We start from the raw sequence: 23,186 nt of genomic DNA, 5'->3' as shown, positions 1-23,186 counted from the left end.
TGACCTTGACAACTAATTGAGCAGGATATCCAGAGTGCACGCTTCTATGAAAAAAGTCATCCTTGTGGAACTACGTAATAGCCTTTATTGTCTGAATATAAACAAAAAGCTCACGAATACAAAGTTGTTCTGATGAATGAGTCCATAGCAGAAATTTTCAAGTGAGGATGTGGTTATACAATGCAGAAAAGAAAAGCTGTCAGCGATTGGTCATGGTTATATACCTGCAATAGTAATGATGCTTCCAAAAGGTTTGCAGCCTCCTTTAGCACATTGCTGTGTAGTGTCTTTTGCAGAAGCAGCCCTACAAAAGCACATCTACTGTTACCAAATGATAAATCAATATGGAAGTAAGCAGCTGTCCCTTTGAATGTTTTCTAATGTAGCAGTGGCAACACGATACCTGAATAACATATTTTTATTGGTCTGTTCTGCTGTGGCATGCTGAAATAAGTAAAACACTCATTTCAGTTTCATCTATGCTTGCATGTGAATCCAGGGGAAATGGGGACCTCCTTAGCTTTTGCTCCGGTATTTTCATAATCGGGGAACGTAAAATCTGCTCAGATTTCGTGTTCAGTGTAGTGGAACAACATGCAATATCTCCATGCCTTGATAGTACCCACACAACAGCCGCAAGACGCTAATGCACTTTATGATCAGTCCTATTGCACTGTTAGATGTCTCTGGAAATTAGACACGCTGCGAAGAGATGATAGATACTGGGATGGTTGATAAGCATGCCAGTGGATAACGCCCCCAATTTCTCCATCGGGGCTCGCAACAAACATCTAGCACGTTATTGCTCTTACTGTACAATGACAGGGGTGCTTACAGTGTGTATCACAGGAGATGACGCTCATAATAAGCGCCAGCACTACTTATGCTTTGTTTTTGAAGATGCACATTGACGTTCGGCCATCCGCACGCTCTCTCGGTCCCTTGGATTGGTATATGGATTTTGTCCAGTGGCACATGTCGATGTCACTCTCTTTGACCACACTTTTACGGTGCTTTTTACGTTTGTCATGCAAAAGTTCGCAATAGCGCCTTCTAAAAACAACAGCCGCATTTCGTACCCCCGATCAAGCGTTACGCCATTTTTGTTTACTAACCGTGCATTTAAAACGATTCTGCTTAATTTTTACCAGTTAACTTAGAATTAGTGCAACATCACCTACCGCAACCAATCTACGATAGTTTTTTCAACACACACATCCACAGTAGTTGCAACGTATACTAAGACCGATGTTAAACTAGCCCCTCCCCTAGTTTAAAATACGTCCCATTCAAATGCATGGGGCTTAAACCACCAGTTTAAGTAGCTTGGGTGGAAGATCGAAATGGAATATTTGAGGCAAATATTCGTCCCACTGTGATCAAATCTGTCTCCTGGGCGCTTCTAGTAACTATATTAATCGAAACTTACCCAAGATTTGATGAAAAATTCGTCGTGAACCGGGGATTAGGCCTACCGGCTACCATCGCTTCTGGCAGACTCGGGTGAAATACGCATGCGCTGTGCAGGAAGCTCGCTATGTGCGCCGCCATAGGCTTCACAGCAGCAGGTGGTAGAGCATGGGGTGGTGATCCAGGATTGGCGAACTAAAGTCTCACGTGATTGATTTAAACCCGACGTCACTAAACCAACAGTTTAAGTAAGTTGGTGAATACGGACTAATGCGTATTGAAAGGTTGGCTTGTCGACAGGCGGCTCTAACAGCTCCGAGGCAGCCATGGAGGCAGTACGCTGGGGTTGAAAAATATGTTTTCAAAAATTCGCGAATAGCCGCACCCGCTTCCGCGTTGTGCTGTTTCCTAGGCTTTGACGGGGGGGGGGGGGGGGGCGCAGTGTCGAGGGTGTTCGAGATTAAACAAATTCGCAAACGCAGTCGCCCGTCATGCGCAGACAAAAACCGTCACCGGGAAATTCCATGGGCATGTACAGGAAAATTTTCAAATTCATGTATGTTTTTGTTTATTACTAGAAATTCATGGAGTTCGAGGGTGCCAATGGCGGTCTTCGAGCCGTCTCGAGAATCTCAATCCCGTTTTGGAAACTGGATCTGGTTAATCAGGATCGGAGTTCGATCCTGCTCGAACGTGACCGTATGGCAACGCCTAATCCGCATTGAGTTCGATGAGCATTGGCTTAATGCCGATCGAACTGCCCGTGTGACATGGGTTTAACACCATGGTTTAGGTGACGTGCGCTGGGAGCAACTAACTGCCTTAAACGCTGCTACGACTCATCTAGTCCTACCGCGAGTACTCTCACGATAGGCCTTTTGTGCGGAAAGGTCTCATCAGTGAGCGACCTCACAATGGACGTTATACGCCGTATGGTGTCATGAGTAAGGGCATTCTCAATCTCCCTCCCAGCAGCAAGGAAGCACCGTGAATTATCTGATGCGCGACAAAGCATAACCAGCGATTCAGGTTTGGATTGTCGCTAAGTTAAAAGCAACTTGTAAGTTGTAACTGTAACTAGATAATTTTTCAGTAACTCTAGTTACAGTAATTATAGTTATACATACTGTAACTACACTATCGTTCCTTTTTCGGAACCGGTACCGTGACTAGTTTTTCCTTACACGTTAAAGGACCAATGCAATGACATTTAACTTGGCTCGAAACCCCGTTGAACGTGAATGAGAATTGACGTTCTGAGGCTGGAACACATAGAAAGGACAAATACATACAAAGCCTCAAGTGCCTAAGAAATTAATGATGAAAGGCGGCAATCACTGAAAAGATTAGCCAGCTGTATGACACGAACCCACATCTTCTGGATTACCAGTTCAGGGCTAGCTAAGCTAACATGAGACTCCAGTGACTTCCAATGGTGCATCATTTGAAGGGACAAACACATACTCACTCACTCACTCACTCACTCACTCACTCCACTTTCACTGTTACATGTTTTCTCACTCGCACACACATTCACACGACGGTGCGACGCAAGCAGCATCTGTTGAACGTGAGCAGTCCTTCATCGTTCTTTCATCCAAACCCTGTTTTGTTCGTCAAGCTGTCCATCGGAAGACAACATAAAAAATATTTTCAATCTATGGTGTATTGTCACTCCGCAATCAAATTTACAAAAAGCACTCGTGAGAAGGCAGAAAAATCCTTGCACGAACGGCCTATTCTCCTCGCGTGACGTCATCAGCTCCCCCTGCCTTTCTTCCTCGTTTCGTTCGTGTCAGCGCATGCGCTTGTACTCACTTCTGCAATTTTCACTTCTGAAATTATTTATCCCCCAGTCTCGGGTTTTTAAGTGCTACCTCACTACCTCTACCCCTCTTCCTTGCTAACTCTTTCCTCTCGTTAGAAATTGTGTGTTCGAATCCCACTGGTAATGCTTTTTTTCCTCTGCCATAATTCAATTGAAATATTTACGTTACATATTATTCACCCTATAAACTTTTTTTCATTGTTTTCCAACAATTTGGAATGCCAATTGTTCTCAACTTACATTTTAGGCTTCGGCCAGCGGAGAGGGATACATCTTCAGGAATGGGTAAACTGCGCCTGCGGAACGTACTTTCGGTCACGCTGGTCTATTTCAGTCTGTTTTCCCTGTGGACGACAAGAGGATTACCCACAGGTAAATGTCATAGGTTCGAACAAAGGAAAATTAGTTTGACACGAAGTAGCGCATCACAAGATCACGTGTAGGTAACTGCTTCGGTGAATCTGTGCAAGACGTGTCCGCACAAGGAATAGGAAGCGCACACATTAAAACTTTCGCTAGTGCAGCTGCAGTACGACTGCACGGTACAACATACTGGGACACTGCACGGTTTTCTGCAAGGACTGTTTGATGTTGTGTGCCATTCAACCTCGCGAATACGCTTGCACCGTGATCGTACGCTGCCCACAAGATGCAACGCCTTCGTATTCTTGCAGAGGTCTTGTGCTCCACCGGTCAGGCGACGGATCTCGAAAAGTACTACTTACATCATCATCCCCTCATCCGTTCCCAATGAACAATAGGGCAGTGGACCGCCACAGTGGCGGTGAATCGCGCCCACCTCATTATCACCCAGGCCCAGAGTGTACGCGCGGCGCGTGGTGAGTTCGCAGATTAGGTTAACGAACGAGATTGTAAAATTGATTTGGAGACCGACGACGTGACGTCGACAATCACCGTGGCAACAGCTCGCGCGGTATATATCCGGTATATATTATAATTTATGCACATTTCTTGAAGACGATATTGTGTGAAGTAGAGGTGACGAGTATGAAATTGGTCTGGTTTTTAGCCGGTCGTTCCAGTAACATACGACAACCATTTCCAAGGAGACTGACGAACACAGGATGAGTCAACATACTTCGTGAGACTATCACGGAACGACGACGACCAAAATTATGCTAATGATCTACATATCAATGGATACCTCCCATAATAATATTGCGCTGCAAATAGATTATATTGTGTAGCGTAATATTACGTAGCAAGCATGTCAGTACGCTTACTGAAGACTGCAGTTTCACCGTCACTGAGTATCTTCAGTACAGTACACTGAAGCGAAGCCCTCGTCAAAAAAGTGCATATTAATGCCTTAAAAGCGGAGGATGAGAAAGTCGGGTGTCAAAGTACCGCGCTCTCTTGTATCAGCACATAATGACTGTTTCGGCGAGGTACGCCGAGTCGTTCACGTGTTAGTAACTCAAGTGGAGTCCGCAGTCAGGGAAGGTATACAGAAAAGGCAAGTCGAAGCTTCACCGTTGCACGTAAATTATGGTTTATTTACCAAATATTGATAAAGAAACACAGGCATCCGTGAAGACATGTATCATCAGCTTAACTTTTCTGTGCAACTCATCACTGACTGCGCACAGCGGACTCCACGTGTGTGGCTCATATATTTATTCGCCGATAAGTGCATGAAACAGCAAACTTTGCAGTGAATTTGATTCGTTGTTATTTCAGAGGAGGTGTCCGAGCGCAAAGTGTGTAATAGCACTGAATGCAAAGAAAGAGGTAAGCTCAAACGCAATTACTCGAATACGTCATTTAAATCCATTACAAACGGTCATGATGTTCTGGATCTGTAATGCGAAAAAATTACGCATTTTTCTTCAGTAACGCTTGACTAAACACAAAGTGTTTGAACACTGCTTTATGTCTAACCTAATCACTTTGTTTGTCTTTTGTTAGTTAGTATACTGCGGATACAGTTGCATCACCTGTGGTAAATATATCATGAGGCGTGTACATAGGCATAGGTTTTTACTTCTTCCTATTCTGTATTTTGCTGCACCAGCGCATCTGTCTGCGTGCCTGCACAACACGTTGAGGGCAATGGTTGAATGTTCCCAACAGTAGCCGGTTACCACACAAGCTCGAATCGCGGCCGCCTCCAACTGCAGCTTATGTGGTGTTGTGGATGATAACGCGCACATCTGATTCTCTTGTGCTAGTGTGGGGCGCGTCGCTACATGCAGTCGGAGTTTGCGGCACTGGAGACAATTGGCCTTTCAATATCCTCATATTATTAGGGCCGTGGCATCCCATGGTAGACAACTTGCGTTCCAGTGTTTTCCATACATATTTCCTAGACATCCCGGCAGACAGTAAACCTTGACTCTGGGCTGTATACAACGGGAAGAAATTGAAACTTCGCTTTCTCGCTTGCTCCCCTGTAGTTACATCGTTTACCCAAGCCCATAATCCCGCTGAACGGTCAGCGTTGCGTACTTTCGAATTCCACGTCTGTGGAACCAGCATCTCTATTTTATTTTTCGTACATCCACCCCACCCACTGTACATAATGTAATGTATCTAATATAAGTTAAGTAAACCAATATGCTTGTTTACATTTTCAGCGAAATTTCTCCAAGATATTCTCAATCAGAGCGCTGATCCATGTGACGACTTCGACCAGTACGTTTGTAGAAAGTGGCTTGATGCACATCCTATTCCTGCTGACCAGAGTTCCTATGGAATGTTTACTCATCTTAAAGCGGATCTCGAGACAGAACTCAAAGGTAAGTGCATAAGTCGATTAGAGGCTAACTAATTTAGAAAAGACGTATGAGCATGACCTGTTCAAGATAGTGTTGGGCCGCTAAATGAACTGAACAAGTTCCCACTGTGTGTCCCATGCAGTATTTAGAAACTGTTGTAATCCAAAAATAGAATATGGCAGCCCTAGCGACAGGTGTGGCGGAACAGCATACAATCTTAGAATGGTTGATAGAATAAGAAACACCTGTGCAACGGGCACAACACTACAACACAGAGATATCAAATACCTTCATTTCTCGAAGGCATTGTACCTGAAATGTCCGCTATACTCGGATGCCTCAGAGAAACCTCAGAAGGTCAACATCACGCAGCGCTTCCAGTACTAATTTGATTCTTTAATTGTTTCTTTCTCTCCAAACAGTGGCAAAGTCACCCTATTGGTGCACGAATATCACCATTACATTATTTTTTGTCTGCCTTAAGTAGCATCATGAATTGTTAATGTAGGCTCATTTGCTATATTACGAGGACTCACAAGAAGTTGTATGTTTTATTACAGATGTCCTTGGTAACGCGACGTTGTCTTTCGAGCCACCGGAAAAAGCAAACATAACGCACAAGATACTGCGAGCGTACCAGTCATGTATGAATGGCAGTGCGTATTGGGTTCTCAGCATTTATTAGACACATAAAAAACGAAAACGAGACAAGCATTACTTAACTGTAAACGAGTATAGCTCACAAAAGCGTAGGCTTAGAGCGCTCTGTCTTGTGACCAATGTAAGTCTTTGGTAGCGTAATCTTTTTCCAGCATTGGCTCCGTACTGAATGAAGTAGAAAGTAAGCTCGCCAGAACCATAAGCAAGTGTAACTATCTATCCCTCATCCGCGGATGGCACAACAGGATGTCTATAAGACCATCTCAGTCCCATCAACGTCTACATGAGAACGACCTATAGCACTCGCTACTGAAGATTTAACAATTTCTGTACATGCCAAGCTGCCGTTAAATGAGAGTTCAGCGCATATACTATGATTTGATATAATCAAAGCGACAGCGTACGAACACAAAACGGGTATATCTGTACACCTATCTGTGTGCCAAAGAGGAAATTTTGTTACACCTGTTGCAGGTACATTGGAAGAGAAAAGCATGGAGGCGCTACGAGGAATACTGAGAGATGTGGGCATCGCAAAATGGCCCGTCTCATATACAGATACCGACATCCCTGACTGGAATGAGACGTTCACTAAACTCGTGCTCAAACTTGGTCTAACGCCAGTAGTCAACTTGTATGTGTTACAGGACTTGAGAAATGTTACCAAGTATGCGCTACAGGCAAGTGGCTCTCACGTAACGGTGTTTGGTAGTACGGGAGCATTCGCCCCTGCCCATGCTGGAGTCCGTTTAGTCCACAGGATACCTATCATTAAATGGTTCCGTGCACCGAGGTGAAGCAGGGTCATATGCCAACCTGTTACATCGAAATTCCAAATACAGGCGAGCGCATCACTACCACAGTAGACAAAACGGACATATCGCAATTTTCAACCAACGTCTACGAAACAAAAAGGCACTTCTTCATATGGGTTGAGTGAGGTCAGCCAAAGTCGATGGCTTGCTACACTGAGATAGAAAAGCAGATAGAAGATAGGATAGAAATACAATAAGATAAGATACACTATAATAAGCACTTCCAAACAGACTTGTGCCCGTTACTCAAAAAAGGTAATTGATTACCGTTAGCGTTACTTCTACGCAAAAAGTAATTGATTACCGTTACCAATTACTCGACCCTAAATGTAATTGAGTAACGAGTAGAAAAGTAACATGTTACTCCGGTCGTTACTCTGCATTCACACAAATTATACCCGTCTTTGTATGCCTCAGAAAAGAAAAAAGAAAAAAAAAAAGAGTTGGAGGGGGGGGGGGGAGTTGGACGGACTAAAAATAATACGGAAAAAGAGGTTCAGCAGCGGAACAGCTGAAATAACACGAAAACAAACGCGTAGGGCATGCAGATCTGTCTGTGTACTGTATTTATCGCCCGGGAAGACGTTGAGCCGATTGTGGAAGAACAGTGCCTGGAACTTCCCCATGACTCACTAAGCCTCCAAAGCTTCAGGTACGACCACAGTGGAGTAGGAAGAGACTAAGGAGAGAGACACTCAAATTACAGAACGTTATTACAATGACCTCCGCTTGACCTCCTTGGAACGGCCCAACAAAGGCTGACGGTATGAGGGGCTTGACTTGGGGCAGAACATATGAAAGATAAGTAAATCTCTGCCGCAAAAGTAATCAATTACTGAGTAATCGATTACTCGGAGAAGTAATTGATTACAAGTAACGCAATTGCTTGTAACGCGTTACGCACAAGTCTGCTTCCTTGTGAGCAACCCTCTCAAACAAATGGCGGTGTTTGCGTGAGATGGGCCATTGAAAATGCATGGGCGAGATTTTGTTTGATTTTTAATTTTCTTTCTACATGACCATAGGGCTTACAAAAATTCCAATAAAACTTCAGACAAATAGCTATCAGTCTTCAAAGTTTGGGGAAAGCTAAATTACTATTTTTACTACGCGATTGAAATGTGTAACGTTTGCTAGACTAACCGTGGAGATCCTAGGTGAGGCATATGAGAGACGCGGGGATACCGAAATACTCCCATGTAGGGGAATAGTCCAGGAAACAAATATTATTGACTTCTCCACATTACATATCCTACAAATCGAATGGAGAACAAAGGGAGGAGTAGCTCGGATTTTGGACATCTACCTTAACAAGTGCCGGGAGTAGTTGCTGTCACGACTTGCAGCGTAATATTGTGACCCCGTACGTGCACAAATCGCGCACCGCTTAAGAAAGTGGCAAGAAAAATGTTCACAACCCGTACCCAACAAAGAGGTTCACATCACTTCATATTCTGGAATACTCGTATCAAAGGATGTACAAAACAACAAATAATGGAAAGAGCAAGAATTAAAAGGTTAGAATCAGTCTATGTTTGTAATAAAGCGCCGTGTTGAGAGCTGCAACAGCTAAAAACAAGAGAGGGTGCATATAGGATAGCCCTTGTGCGAAGAAAATGTCAGCTTACAAAGGGTAATAGCTAAGGTATGAAAGTGTTGTTTTTCTTTTTTGCTTTTTTTTACACTGTACGTTGGTAGAAATTTATGGCATTTCCGTCCGTTTCGCGTCACTTTTTGTTCCACCACGTTATACCAACGAGCAATCGAGTCTCATGTAAAATGGTTTCAACGCAAGCAAGCTCCATAATCAGAAAGGCAGTTGTGTCACACACAAAACACGAAATAGCGACAAGACGGAGGACGCGTTCTGTGCGTCGTGTTTTGTCGACGTGAATACCACACTGGGGAGTCAGCACCACTAAGAATTCAGTGAGACACAGGTCGCCGCGGTGTGAAATATTCCGCCGACAGAAAAATGAATAAAACGTATGTATCGCAATACGTCTTCTCCCTGTTTTGACGATAGACCAAATTTCTGCTGCGGACATGGTCCTGCGCATGTCTTGCAATCGAGTTTGCACCCTCACTGACGTCGGAACACGTTTTGTGCAATTTTTCGTGTCTGATATTGTTTTTTTTTTTTTATCCGTGTGTTTTCCTTGGTTTGTTGAGCTTGGGATGGAGCGGATACACGATGTCGTGCTGGCAGTCGTGTCGCAGTTGTGTTGCAATCGTGAAGTGCGTGTAGAAATCAATATAACACCGACATGTTATATTGAATGCCGACGTACCACAGAGGAGATTTAAAACAGAACAGAACAGAAGGGTAAACACCTTTGGATTCGAAACAACTTCTTTCTTTCCGTTGAAACACGTGAAACAGAAATCTAATTGACAGACGAAGTGCGTGATTACGACATATTTGGAAGCAGTAAGTTTTACATGGATAAGTACACATGAGTGGCGATTAATAAAGATATTATATGCGCGTTTAATTCAACCACTTACATTCGTCCATCTCACAGCCAAGTTCATAATTACTACTAGTCTCCATCGTGACGCGGTCGTTTCAGGTGTGATGAAGCTCGTTTATGGTTAAAGAACAATTTGCACGATCAACGCAAATTTTACACGAATACGTTTTAGCTTTAGATAGTAGTGAGCTGGAAATTATCGGTTGGCTCTGTGTTCCTAGCAATTACAATAGGAAAGAAGATAACCGATCTCCCCTTGCGAAAAGGGCCCAGAAAAGGAGATTCGCCGTTGCCGTGTGTCAGCGAAGTTAAACGCGGATGGGTGTCCTTACATTGAGTGACCTTTGAGTGTCAGTGTGTCACGGGAGTAGTTTAATAGTCAAGGAACGAATCATCTTCTTCCCTTTTCATAGATACTCATCTCCCATATAAACATGACCTGATGAAAATAGCGTTATGGAAAACTTTTCAGATGGACCAGCACGTTTTTGGCACTGTTGGCCGAAACCAGTTTCTGAATCAGTCTAATGAGCACAACCACAAAATAATCGAAGCATATAAACAGTACATCATGAATATAACAACACTAATGAGAGGCGACAACAGGGACAATGTCGATCCTCAGGCTTTGGCAGACGAAATGGTTGACTTCGAAGTACAGATTGCAAACGTAAGACAAAAGCGCCTTCATAAGAAAGAAAAGTCTATTCGAGTTATGGTAAAGTGATCTCTATAGCAACGCATGTGTGTTTACAGAGAACCCGATCACAAGCAGCAAGGCGTAATTATATGACTAGGTACAATAAAGTAACTCTGGGTGAACTGCAGAAAAATCATTCGAAGGTAAGGCAACTTATATACGATTACATTTACTCCAGTTTTCTATTTTAATCAATCTTTAGTACATGACTTGCATGTCATTCGCTGCATATATATCTCTCATCAAGTTGCTCAACCTGTGCTTTTTGCACGGCGCCAAAGAGTTTTCGATCAATGCTGTATAATCAATGCTCTTTCTCCGTAATGGCGAGAGGAGACCACTCTTCATTTCTATGATTTCATTTAGATTCCATTGCTGGAGATCGTAAAGAGCGTTTTCAACAATATCAGCATAAGCGTCAGCAAAGAAGAACCCGTTATTGTGTGGGAAACGGAGTACTATAAATCAGTATTCGACTTCCTCGGCACTGTGAACAGGTGAGGCAATACACTAAGGTTAATTCGTTCACATAACTTATTATAGACTAGTGCTATTGTGGTCGGTTAAAAAGAGAGCCGTTGGACATCATGCAGAATAGGTTCCCATTGCTATGTTCACTATATGTAGATATTGCAGTCGTACGTATTCATCCTTTTATTGCTCTGTTCGACTGCGTGGCGCACGCAAGAGAACCAGCATGGTGTCCATAGATCGACTTTCTTCTCTCTTTTTGCTTCATGGGATGGGCTTCGGGTTTCAAGTATGAGTTTCGGGCTTTCGCAGTTCCTTTTTTTTCTATATTTGGAAGACGTTTCTCGGAGTTCGTCGTGTTCCGAGGATTCGGAGCTTTCGTCTTGTATTTATTATATCTCTGTTAATATCCGGAGTTCAGAGAAAAAGCTACAACTGTGGAACGACATGTTCTATCAGCGGTGAGGACACTACTTCTGCAGCGGAAAGGCAGCAGTAGGGCAAGAAAACAGCAGAACGTGCAGAAAGATGTTATATAGTTTCCTACTTCAACCCTTTCATCACCGTGAGATTTCGATCTTCCGCGAGGGGTCTTAAACAACAAAAATCATTGCGAAAAGCAGGAAAAAGAATGGATGACACAGGCAACACAATCACCTTCCAACAACTGGCTTTAATTGGTCAGCGTAGGTTCGAGTGATGTCAGGGGCGCTGTAACCCCATATGATCCAGAACCGTGTATAGAAACGGAAGTCTTAGAGAAAAAAAGGCTTAGTCTGCCAATTAAAAGTTCATCTCTCCTGTTTTTTCTTCCTTCCGTGTGTGTAAGTTGCTCGTCAAACTCAAGGAGATCTTGCGATGTGATCAAAACTTGAGCATGTTCCGTGCGTTGCTGTTTTCTATGGGGGTTGCCATGACACCGAAATTCCCCAAAATGGCGGACGAGTTTGGAAAATTTGATGACATTTTTTTTTCAGATTACTATAATTTTGTTCTGCGAGTAGAGGCTATTTTTTGGCTATCTTGAAAACCACCTATAAATTACGCTGCAGTGTGGATATTTACGTGAAAACAATGTTTCGTGTCGTTGTTATACCCCCTATGAACGGCGATGTCAAGAAAATTGCAAGAAAAAGGCCACTAGTGCGTAAAATTGCATTACTGAATTTTATTGATATATACATCTTTGCCCGTCGTTTATCTCATATACCTGTGATTCGTAATTTAAAGGTCATTCCGGCTGCCGTGCCTGTCCCGAAAAACGCTTCTGTCGGCCAGTCAGTTCTGCTATTCACCGTCTTCCCAGTATGCCCCTCTCCATCCAAATAGCGGCGATAAAAGTCAGCAAAATTCATCGTGTTGGTAGGACGCGGGGGTATCCATTTCAATACTACCGAGTCCAATGGCATTCAGTGAATACAGGTGAAGTAGAGCTTGGATAGACGGAGTTTAATATCAACCTGTATTTCGGCTTGTGATTGGCCAGAGAGCTCAAAAAGTGGGTGGAGCTTCAGGTGTAGGCATGTTTCATTTATGGCAAAACTCATTTTTTTATGCGCAGCTCTGACCTGACCAATAAACTATATTGCCTTTTTTGATGCCTAACTAAAAAGGTGTTTCCTCCCTCTCTTTCGCCATGATTTTTGTATGTCCTAACCGACCTGCCCACACCAGGGCTCTTCTGGGTCAAAAACAGATTAGCTGTCAGTTGATAGATGAGGCAGTATTTTGAGTGACGTTAAATGTCACCTCATTGCTCTTTTAAAGTTTACTTTGGACTCTTTCGGAACCTTTGTTTTTACGACCATCACCTTCAGCGAAAAACGTTCAAGAAAAGAAAACAGAATGAAAAGAGCAATGAATTGGTATGCGTTTACATGTTTGTTGTGCGGAGCAGCGTACCAATGCGCTCTTCCATTCAGCTATCCGGCTATCAATTGCGTGTTCTTCCACCTGCATACCTGGTCCACCTGCACGGGGGTGACGGAAAATAAGGAACAGCCGCCTGTAGTGTGCTTTTATCATGGCTGTGATGAATGCACGTGTGAACCAGGGGCGCGTTGCTGGCCAAGTCATCACAAGGCCGCTTCGTAACGCCGTTCATTGTTGCCGCCACCGCCTTCCCCGCGCGGCGAGACACGGATTATGGCAAGCAGCGGGTACTGTGCACATCAGCCTCAACTTCCTCCTCTCCGGCTCGCTCCATGGCGGTAGTCTCGATACCGGACGCGCGTAGGCACATTAAATCTTCGTGTACGACAGCTGAAAGTTAGTGTTTGTGAAGAATATCGGTAAACAAAGTTTGTAAACATGAGAAACGGCTCAAAGAAATTAACAATGAGGGATCCTTGTGCATTAAGAATATGCACGTGCAAAACTGGCAACGTCGTCTGCTACGAAACACGAGCGAGACGCTCAAACCACTACGTATCATCTTGTCAGCAGGCAAGTAGCTTCGTGCCAGCAGTTTCAAGTAAGTACGTATTAATTAATCGTGCTGTGTCTGACACAGTGTATCTCGTACGCTTTTGCACAATAGTAGCTTCGTTTTTCAGCCATGTCCCTGTCCGAAGCTCAGAAGCTGTTGCTGTTATCGTTCTTGGAGGAGTGCCCGGAGCTCTCTAATAGCAGGAGTTTTATGCCCGGGGAAACGAAGCAGCACCGAAGAGCCAAGTGGGACACCATTGCGGCTGCCCTTAACGCAGTAGGTGGTATTCAAAAGGAGGGTGCGGGTTGGGAGCTTTTGTGGAGGAACTGGCGATACCACGGCATAATTAACATTGGAGGCACGGGAGGCGGGGCTGGTTCAACTGTCAACCACACCACAGAGCTCGAAGAAGAAGGCGGCACACGAGTGGTGGACATAGCAGCAAGCCTACAGGGCCTAGACCACCGGGTCATGGCCCTTGTAGGGTGGTACACCGTAGTAGATGCAACGGGCAGCCTTCTTGTATCACCGCAAGGAACAGTCACGCAAACGGCAGCAGCACATGAAGTAAGTATATAAAATACCTAATTCCACAGCTGTGCAGCACTACAGACACAAACTAAAAACACTGCGCTCCTCACAGGACATGCAGGCACCACAACAGGAAATGGCAACATAACAGTCTGTACAAATGGTGTGTGTGCGTTATGACAAGTGAAGACAAAAAAGCTAATGTCATTTTATGCAGGATCCAGAACCTGCAGTAAGTGCAGCGCCGAGAGATGGTACTTCAGGCATCCAGTTGGGCCATGAAGACCCCAGGCCCAGCCACGCAAACTTCGAAAAACTTCGAACCTAGGTCATGCCGCCAGCGCCGGAGACGAAGGGTTTCTGCATCCGTTACACGGCAGATATTGAGCCTGCAGAGGTTTCTTTGTGGACAAAATGGAACAACTTGGACAGGTAATAACAGGAAAGGCACCCACACCATAGCAGTGTTATGCTCTCGTGGTAGGTGACAATGTGGAAATCCGCATGCAGTTAGTCTCTATTGTGACGTGAGGGCAAAGAAGGACCTCCTGTAATGCTGATAAATTTGCCTGTGCTCCCTGTGGACCCTGTGCCACATGCCACAAGCAAGGGGTGCTATGTAGGTCAAACAGGACGCTGTCTGAATGACCGTCTTAGGGAACATGCGCTTAGCACAGAAAGGACCCACGTGTCAAGCGAATTAGTTCAACATCTCCGGGAATGTAACAACTGTGAAGCCCTCTTCGCGGAAACCTCTGTTTTGCGTAGGGAAAGAGTGACCTGGCGAAGAATGCTTCGTGAATCTGTAGAGATAGCCACACGAGGCAATTGTGTTAGTCAACCCTCTCTCATTCCTCTTCCTCCCCTTCGGAGGTTTTTGAATATATAGTGGGTTGTCGTCAATAAAATCTTTGCTGTGTTTGAGAATTTTTGTGTCCGTCCCTATCTCCTCCGGTCTCTGGTTCCTCCTTCTTCAAGTATGCATCAGCTTGTCAGCGTCTTCTCTCTTTTATCGGTTAAGAGATATTGTTGTGAAATTTTTTGATGCTGCTTTAATATGCCTACAGGCCAGCTGGTAGAGAGCAAATTTTAGCGCGCAGGTGCAACGCTGTGTGCTATAAAAAATGGCGGACATGCCCTCTCGCGCACTTTTGTCCTAATTTCGACGCCTGATATCTCTGGCTATAGATGTCCCTGATCGCAATACTTGGTATCGGCTCACTCAGCTTTTAATGCTCTTTCATCTGATATATGACATACTTCCTAGCGGCATGTGCTGAAATAGGCAAATGTTTAGGCATATTTCGAAATAAACATGGATTTTGCGCGTGTATTTCTCAAAAGGGTCCCACTTGATTTCGTATATATTTTGCCAGGATATGGCCCGATGTTAGGCCTTTCATCTAACGCAAAAACTTATTCTCCATGGGCGTATACTGCTGATTAGCGCGTTAAAACGCGGATCCACTGCGTACGAACGTGTCGGAGATATCTACAGCCAGAGCAAGAAGCGTCGAAGTTTGAACAAAACTGCGCAACAGAGCATGTTCGCCGCTTTTTATACGATACAGTGTTGCACCTGTGCGCCTAAATTTGCGCTCGGAGTGCTGGCAGGTAGGTATACTAAAGCACAAAAAAATTGCAGTACGATATGTTTTAAAACTCGGGGTGTATACACGTGGAAACACGGCAAAATTGCAACAATCGAATTCAGGGCTGGATTTCTCGATTTTTTGCACGGAAAGTATTCGAATGATTAATTTTACCAATGTTGATCATCATATGCGATGAGCGTCTAAATATATGTAAAAGATCATGGAAATTCAGGAGGTCCATGTGACCTCCTTGTCTGAGCTAACGTGGAGCAGGCCTACAATTATGTTCTGGCTAACCTTTCCAGTTACTTCCATCTTTCAACAGTCTAACTTAACTGGCAACGAGTTCCAACTTCTATCTCTGTTCCTGTGTTATAACCTGTGTTAAGTGAATATTTGTGAAGTAAATAGTACATATGCGGGACTTGTGGTTATATACTTTCAATGCAACACTCATTTTTTACATTGCTGGCTAAGTGATGCATTAAAGAACCCATGTATCTTGTGACTATGATGCAATAAAGAGTTTTCTACAATGACATATTGATTTTGTTTTTTAAAATCGCGCAGATTAACTCTTGTTTGGGGGGTAGGAGGTACCCGTAAGTGTGCATTGGCTGCACCTCGGGAAATCGTTGGGGTACGACACAGGCTGCCGATAACGGACCATTAACATCCCCGTGTTGCAAACCGTATGCCGGACCATGGTTGGGAGCCGACCGGGTCGGGTCGGTCGCCTCCGGCGCACCGACGTTGGGTCGTGGCGTTGTGCTGCCTGGGTAGTTAGTATGAGAGTTTTATGCCGCATGCAGATGTGGCGGCGGTGGACGACGACGACGCGCAATACGATCACGCCCGCCAGCGCTTTTATCGACGCCGTCCTGGACAGCGGCCACGCCGTCAAGCCCTCCAGAAGATTCCATTATCATTGACCTGGACTCGTGTAGAGGAAAACTGTATGAGATGCTATTCCCCTATATGAATCCTGACCGGCGATGAATAAATATCCCAGCGGGCAATGTTCGTGGCCTCACGCTAGGGCGATGCTGGTAGAACTGGCTGGCAGATGCGGTGGCGCGCGGCAACTGAGGCACGTCTTCATCGTCGCCGTCGTCATCGTCTGTGGCAGGAGCAGATAAGTCGCCACAGGTACTCCCCTGCCTGGACACAGAGGGATCTGTGCAAGAGGGTCAGAGAGGTGCAAGAGCGTGGGGTGTTCATGGCTGTGCAGATGGAGGAACACTGTCCGTGGCGATTGCCGCTGACGTTCTTCGTGGTGATGAGGGCGAGGTTAGCAGCATGCGGCAGGGAGGGCGTGATGTGAAGGTGGCGATGTGTGCCATGATGCGTGGCGGTGTCGCCGGGCCTGTGTGATGGCCATATTCAAGAGGCCCAACTGCCAAGACGCTGGCTCTTGGTGCCGTGGCATCGACTACCGCGACCTGTAGGCTAGCTCCAGGCTCTAACATCGCGGCCAGCAGGAGAAGAGCGCCAGGGAACGGTAGACGTCACGGAGTAAAGCCTAAGGTACGATTACGGGCATGGTAGATTACGCCAGAACCGTGACACGATTTCGTTGGCGTTAGATGGCGTAATCAGATCACATTCGGGTCACCAAATGTAGAGGAGATGGTGTTTCACCTACATGATTCCTGAACAGGTGATGATCGAATATCCCAGCAGGCAGGTGTTCGTGACCTCACACTAGGGCGGCGCCGGTAGAAATGGTATGACGGGCTCGCAGGCGTAGTGGTGCGCAGCAGCCGAGGCACGTCTTCATCGTCGCCGTCGTCATCGTCTGTGGCAGGTGCAGATAGGTCGCCAGAAAGACCCTCGTCCTCTACACGCGCAACATCGCGGAGCTTGCGACGAGTCCCGGGAAAAATGCTCTCTCCTCCCGCTAAGGGTTTCGCCTCTGGCGCCCCTATAGGCGCTGCACGGGGCTTTAGTCTGCTAAGAACTTTCTGTATCACTCAGCAAAGTAACGCCGGTGTCACAGTATTGTGCTATGAAGGGCTAAGTAACGAAAATATCACTGAAATATATATCCCTATATATATCCCCAAATATCTCTGACACATTGGCTAGCTAAGAGAACACATTTGCGGTGGGTGCGCTTAATTGCTTTGTAGGATACCGTGTTGAAAGTTGGTCGCGCTGGTGACAAGCGGCAGCGCCGATCTCCCTTTCGCTCAGTAGCGCCATCTAAAATGTGGCGAGAGAGCGTCAATAACCTTCCTGAAGTCTCTATAAACGGCGATTATTAAATTAGTTTCAAAATTGCTCTCTGACTGCAACACTTAAATAATTAAAATCTTCAAGACTCGAGTTCTTATTTGTAATTTTCGTGGTCTAATAATCGTTCTGTGTTCGAAGCTACGTCTTTTCGCTCGTAACCGAAATGCGCAATATCCTCTTCCGCGAACACCCGCATACGAATGGGAGTCCTTCATCGTGTGTCACGGAAAGCAAACGCCGTTCGGAACGATATTCTTCTCTGTGGATGCTTTTAGTCTGCCCGTGTGTCAGGCTATGAGACAGGCAGAGAAAGCGCGGTGTACAGTGTCAGATGATGACATTCGTCCAGTTGGGATGATATCTCAGAGAATTGATAAGAGGGTGTACCGTACGAGTTGTACATGGGGAAAAAAAGCTCAGAAGCGGAAAGCGATTTCGGTTGACACATTTCTAAGGGAGGCGGCGGAGAAGGCACGACGTTAAGGCGCAACGGACGAAGAACTTTTTTTTAAATTTCGTGTTAGCGCCGCGAAGCAACTGTAGCTGTGAGCGGCGTACAGACGTGGACAGATGAAGAGAGGACAGCAAGAAGGAGTGGGGGCTGGGGGTTAGTATGCGTCCTGGGCCGACTTCAGGAAGAACTGTGCCGAGATTTGCCTGCAAAGTCTTCGGAAATCCCAGGGAAAACCTCAGAGAGCAGAACCGGTGACAGGACTCGAACCCGTGTCGCCTCCCAGTCTCGGCGTGGAAAGCCATCATCCTAACCACTATGACACTGGATCTGGTGGACGGACTGGTTCTTCCCTCTGTGACAGGGTGCCCTCGGACAACGCATTCCAGTGTCGGGTGAATGAAACACGCGAAGATATTAGCCATGACGATGTACGGACTCCTGCACCAACACAGGCGCCCCTTATAACGCGGTTCTTTGAATATGTCTTTTGTGCCCCCCCCCCCCCCCGTGTGCATTGGCGTGACTCACTGTCATATAGAAGACATAATGAAGACTTCAATTCTTTCTATGTACGGTTAGGACTGCACGCAAAAACAACTGGCCTCGATCTTCAACTTGGACACATTCTGTAGCAAGCAATGTAAACAACGAGATAATTACAGTACAACAATGTTTCTTCATGAGACAGCGAGTGACGGTCCATAACCTGCATTCGCTTGTCGCTTATAACCACATATGACCGTCATGTGACTGTCAGATTTAGCCCCATTCATGTTTTTACATGATATGCACATATCAATGACATGTCGGACTCATTCAAGCCTGTACACAGCCTAATAAAATCGGATGCCTTGAAAGTCTGAAAGATGTAGCTGCTGTCACAATCGGGAATCAGACGGCGTATTCCGAAAGGCGCAGGCTTGGCCAACAGCACCTAGACAGAGAATGCCTGCGCATTGCCTCCTCTCCCGCTTTCAATTAAGAGTCAGAATTCGTCTGCTACTGCGATCCAGAGTTCTTCGAATTCAAGAACCGACAAAAATCATTGCAACTTAACTGGAACATGTAGACCTAAATATTTAGAGAAAAAGTGCAAGACGCTTTCCATTAAATCATTTTTGAGAAAGATTGAGACCGTTTTGCGCTTTATTTCAAGTTTTCCCATTTAGTACGCGGGAATGTTCAACCACAACTCGCAGACGACGGTGCTTCTTCTCAATGGCCACTACCGCTGAAAGCCCGTTCGCGACTGGCTACGGCCACTGAAAACACGATCCTGATTGGCTGACAGCTGCTACGTCACGTCGACGAGCGCGCAAGCTTTTTGTATCTAGGTGGTGTTGGCTTGGCGCACCGTAGAGGTTCACGCGACTACAGCGTACTCGCCGGTGACCTCGACTTTGGAGTTGGTCACATCTTGCTATGACGTCACGGAGAGTTGAAGTAGTGAACGGTTCTTTTGAACGATTCAGTGAACCGAGCTGAATTGAATGAACGAATTCATCGTAGTGAATTAGATTGCCGAACACAAGTTGCTGACCGAAGGTGGCCGACGACACTTTGATCATGTGATCCCAGATCTAAATAGGAGCGACCCTTCCCCACGCATCACGTAGTGACGCGCGTCCCGGCGCTCATCACGTGTTTATCGTGAAGGCGAAGGAGGGTGTTTCGCGCACGGTACATCCTGCGGGCTATTGTAGGCGTCGCAAATTCGCTGGGTATGTACTAACTGTGGGAAAACGGTTTCCGGGCGCCTAACATTCCGTACCGACCAAAAACAGAAACAAAGTTGTGTCCCTCTAGACTGCTCCTTTAAAAAATACTGAGCTCTAGTGAATCTTGGCTACCTGATGTATCTCTTATGTACGATATTGTAATAGCTTACGATGCGTAGCTTACCTCGTAGATTATACACGAAAATTAAGTATAAAAGATAACTGTCAGGAGTTGATAGAGGACAAACACGCGTACGATATTTCTTCCTAAAAAGACGGGTAGAACCAGGTGTGTTCTCCCAGTTGGACTGCTGTCTAGGTAGTGCTGAACACCCGGATTCTTCTTGTAATTTTGCAACACGAATGCGGAATAGAAACACTACGACGAGCACAGACATCTACGGTCCAATTTAGAACAAAATTATCAAGCCCAACAGCGCTATACAACGTGTACAATAACCTGTATCAAAATGCGGCGTCCCTTTGATACGAAACATCTCGTATGTAGATTACATTTAATAAGTACGCGTACGCATAGACATTTGGGGCCTTTTTACGAGTAGTCTCCTCGCTATCATCTGACGGAGATTCCGCCTACCTCGTTTTGCATTGCTGACAACGGTGTTCCGCTTGGCTCAATTAGCTTCAGATCAGTCTAATTTCAGAAACGGATGAACTTGATGCGAGCACATTGTACGAAGCTCCAGAGTGACAGAAAATGCGCACTAAGCTAGATTTCCTTAGATGTGAGCGTGAGCTGTGACGTCATGGGATAGTAGCACCTTTACCCGACCGCTGCTAGAGACAAGACCTGATCGTTTGAGGCATGTGCCGTAACAATTAAGAAACCGCTGCTACCCACCGTACTTGCTGCGGTTGTAGATCTGGAGACGAGCAGTGACCCGCCACATGGGCTGTTGCTGGGATTCACAGAAATTCTGGGTTTGGAAATCGTCTTCAGTAACTGGCCAACATCTTGCCAGGATGCTGCGATTGGCGGACTTCAAATGTCAACGTGCGAAGGAGTGGTTGAAAGCACTAAGCAGGTTTTCTGTATCTAGGGTGCCTAGTTGACTGAGGGCAGGGAACGCATGGGGGAACGAAACGAGGATCGCGAGAGCAAGTACAGAGAGTTATCACTGGGGGAACGCTGCGCCGTGGTAGAGGGCACAATCCATGTTTCACATTAGAGAGGAACGCTAACTTACGTCAGACCACACATGATGTGTGAAATGTAATTGCGGTCTCATGCACTGTCTACGAAAAAGTTTTGTTTGACAGGATAGGGGGCGCCCGCAAACAATGCTTTAAGAACTGATTTTACTCCGAACGACTATAGTTAAAAACCTGGCTTCTACGGTACCCGCTCCCCTGCTACCCCAGGACCACTGTCTGATTAATGCTCTATCGACATGTGACAGCTAGTCATAATTGTCAACGATCGCTGCCATGTATTTTACACGTGATGTACTCTAAGTATTGCTTGCTCGTATCGATTGAATGTATGGTGCGTTCCCGTAAGACGCAACATGCGTTATTCTTGCGTGCACCAAGCGGAACATGTGTGGCAAAAAGGACATTGCATCCGCTAAATGTTTGTAACATTTATCCCACTTAGGAGCACCCTGCACAACTACTTTGGCTTTCATATACTTTTAAATCTTGGATCGCGTACAAGTGAGCGTCTCCGCAATATGGAACATGAGCTGCAGAAAGCAGTCACAGGAGCCGCTAAGCCTAAAGAAAGATGGGTGACGTGCATCAACGATCTTCAGAAATATGCTACCTTTGCATTGGGACGCATCTACGTAGGTAAAATGTTCACACCTGAGGCTAAGGAGGAGGTGAGTTCCCTGAATTGGACTTCTGCATGCGTCTTTTAAATGCGAAAGCATCTGTTTAGCGCACTTTTGGGGCCTCGGCGTGCGCGTCTCGTCGCGCTGCCTGGAGGGGTTTCCCCATCGCGGCGCCGGTTCATTTGAAAGATCTAGAGGGGGAGTTGAAGGATTAGAAGAGATTTAGCAGATTGGAAGATCTTTAGGATAACGATTCGAAAACATGATGTCGAGCACCTCATTCCTTTGAAATGACTGATATCGCGACGCCGACCTTGGATTTGACAGCTTCCATTGTCGCCTAGTTTTCGTACCGCGCCTCCTTAATGTATGCTGCTTTCGATTCCGTGTAAGTGCCACGAAGCAACCGTCACTTTGAGGGTCGAACAGACATGGACAGAGGAAGCGGGGACAGCAGGAAGGAGTGGGCGACAGGGGGTTTGTTGTGCGTCCTATACATACTTCAGTGGAACTATGCCGACATTCGCCTGGACAGCCTGTGAGAAAGCCAAGGAAGAACCTCTGACCAACGTGCGCAGCTATGTTGCCCCGTGCGAAAGGCATGCGCAACGCGGTTGCTGGATTTCCAGTACGGAACGTTCCACGAGCTGTTCATCTCGCAACGTTAAGGCGCAACCTGTCTATCACTTGGCTCCTCCTCCGTAGACATCCAATCGCAATGGCACGGTGTCCTGGCATAACTTCTGATACGTAAATTCCCCAGCCAAGTCGACGCGGGTTACGAATGCTACGCCAGCAGCATGGAATCTTCCCTGGCGGTACCTGTAAAATATTTCCTGCAAAATATTTCATTCAATGTGTCATGTATTCTTGAGTACGTCCTTGCAAACTGTCAACCGTATTTTAAGTTCTCGCTCTCATGTGATTAGACGAAGGTTACAGCGATGACATTTTTCCCGCGTTATCTCACGCGTTCGTTCAACACTAGAAACCACTGTGCGAGAACAGCCTACTCTCTGCAACTTCAATTGCGTGCAACATTTGCTGGAACGAAAAAAGTTGCATCGCGTGAAAAGACCTTAAGGAACAGCAGTAAGACCCAACGCGGACACAGCAAGAGGTACGTACAACCAACAAAGACGACTACTGACTCTCAACTGAGGTTTAACGAAAATATTGCGTGCTCGCTCAGTAGTTGTTGCAACATGCGTAAGACCTGAGACAGTTTGCGCGATCACCAAGTGCTTCAGTGGTGATACGCTGCTGAAGACGCCTCTGCTTCGATGCTGTTGTGCGCCCAACAAGGTCTTTCTTGATCTTGTCATGAACC

The 23,186-nt window shown here is 45.8% G+C and overlaps 1 protein-coding gene across 1 annotated transcript in view; it reads left to right on the top strand.

Annotated features, from left to right (window-relative positions):
* Positions 1 to 10,998: 10,998 nt before the first annotated feature.
* Positions 10,999 to 23,186, top strand: part of LOC135382017 (neprilysin-3-like) — a 38,533-nt gene continuing 26,345 nt past the window's right edge. The window contains exons 1-2 of the mRNA XM_064612576.1: positions 10,999 to 11,122; positions 21,679 to 21,904. Of these exons, the coding sequence (XP_064468646.1) occupies positions 21,755 to 21,904 (150 nt within the window). The 5' untranslated portion in view covers positions 10,999 to 11,122; positions 21,679 to 21,754. The remainder of the gene's footprint in view (positions 11,123 to 21,678; positions 21,905 to 23,186) is intronic.

Source organism: Ornithodoros turicata, chromosome 1 (assembly GCF_037126465.1).
Source record: "Ornithodoros turicata isolate Travis chromosome 1, ASM3712646v1, whole genome shotgun sequence".
Taxonomy (NCBI): domain Eukaryota; kingdom Metazoa; phylum Arthropoda; class Arachnida; order Ixodida; family Argasidae; genus Ornithodoros; species Ornithodoros turicata.
The sequence above is the reverse complement of the archived record's forward strand: the minus strand, read 5'-3'. Positions and strand labels throughout refer to the sequence as shown.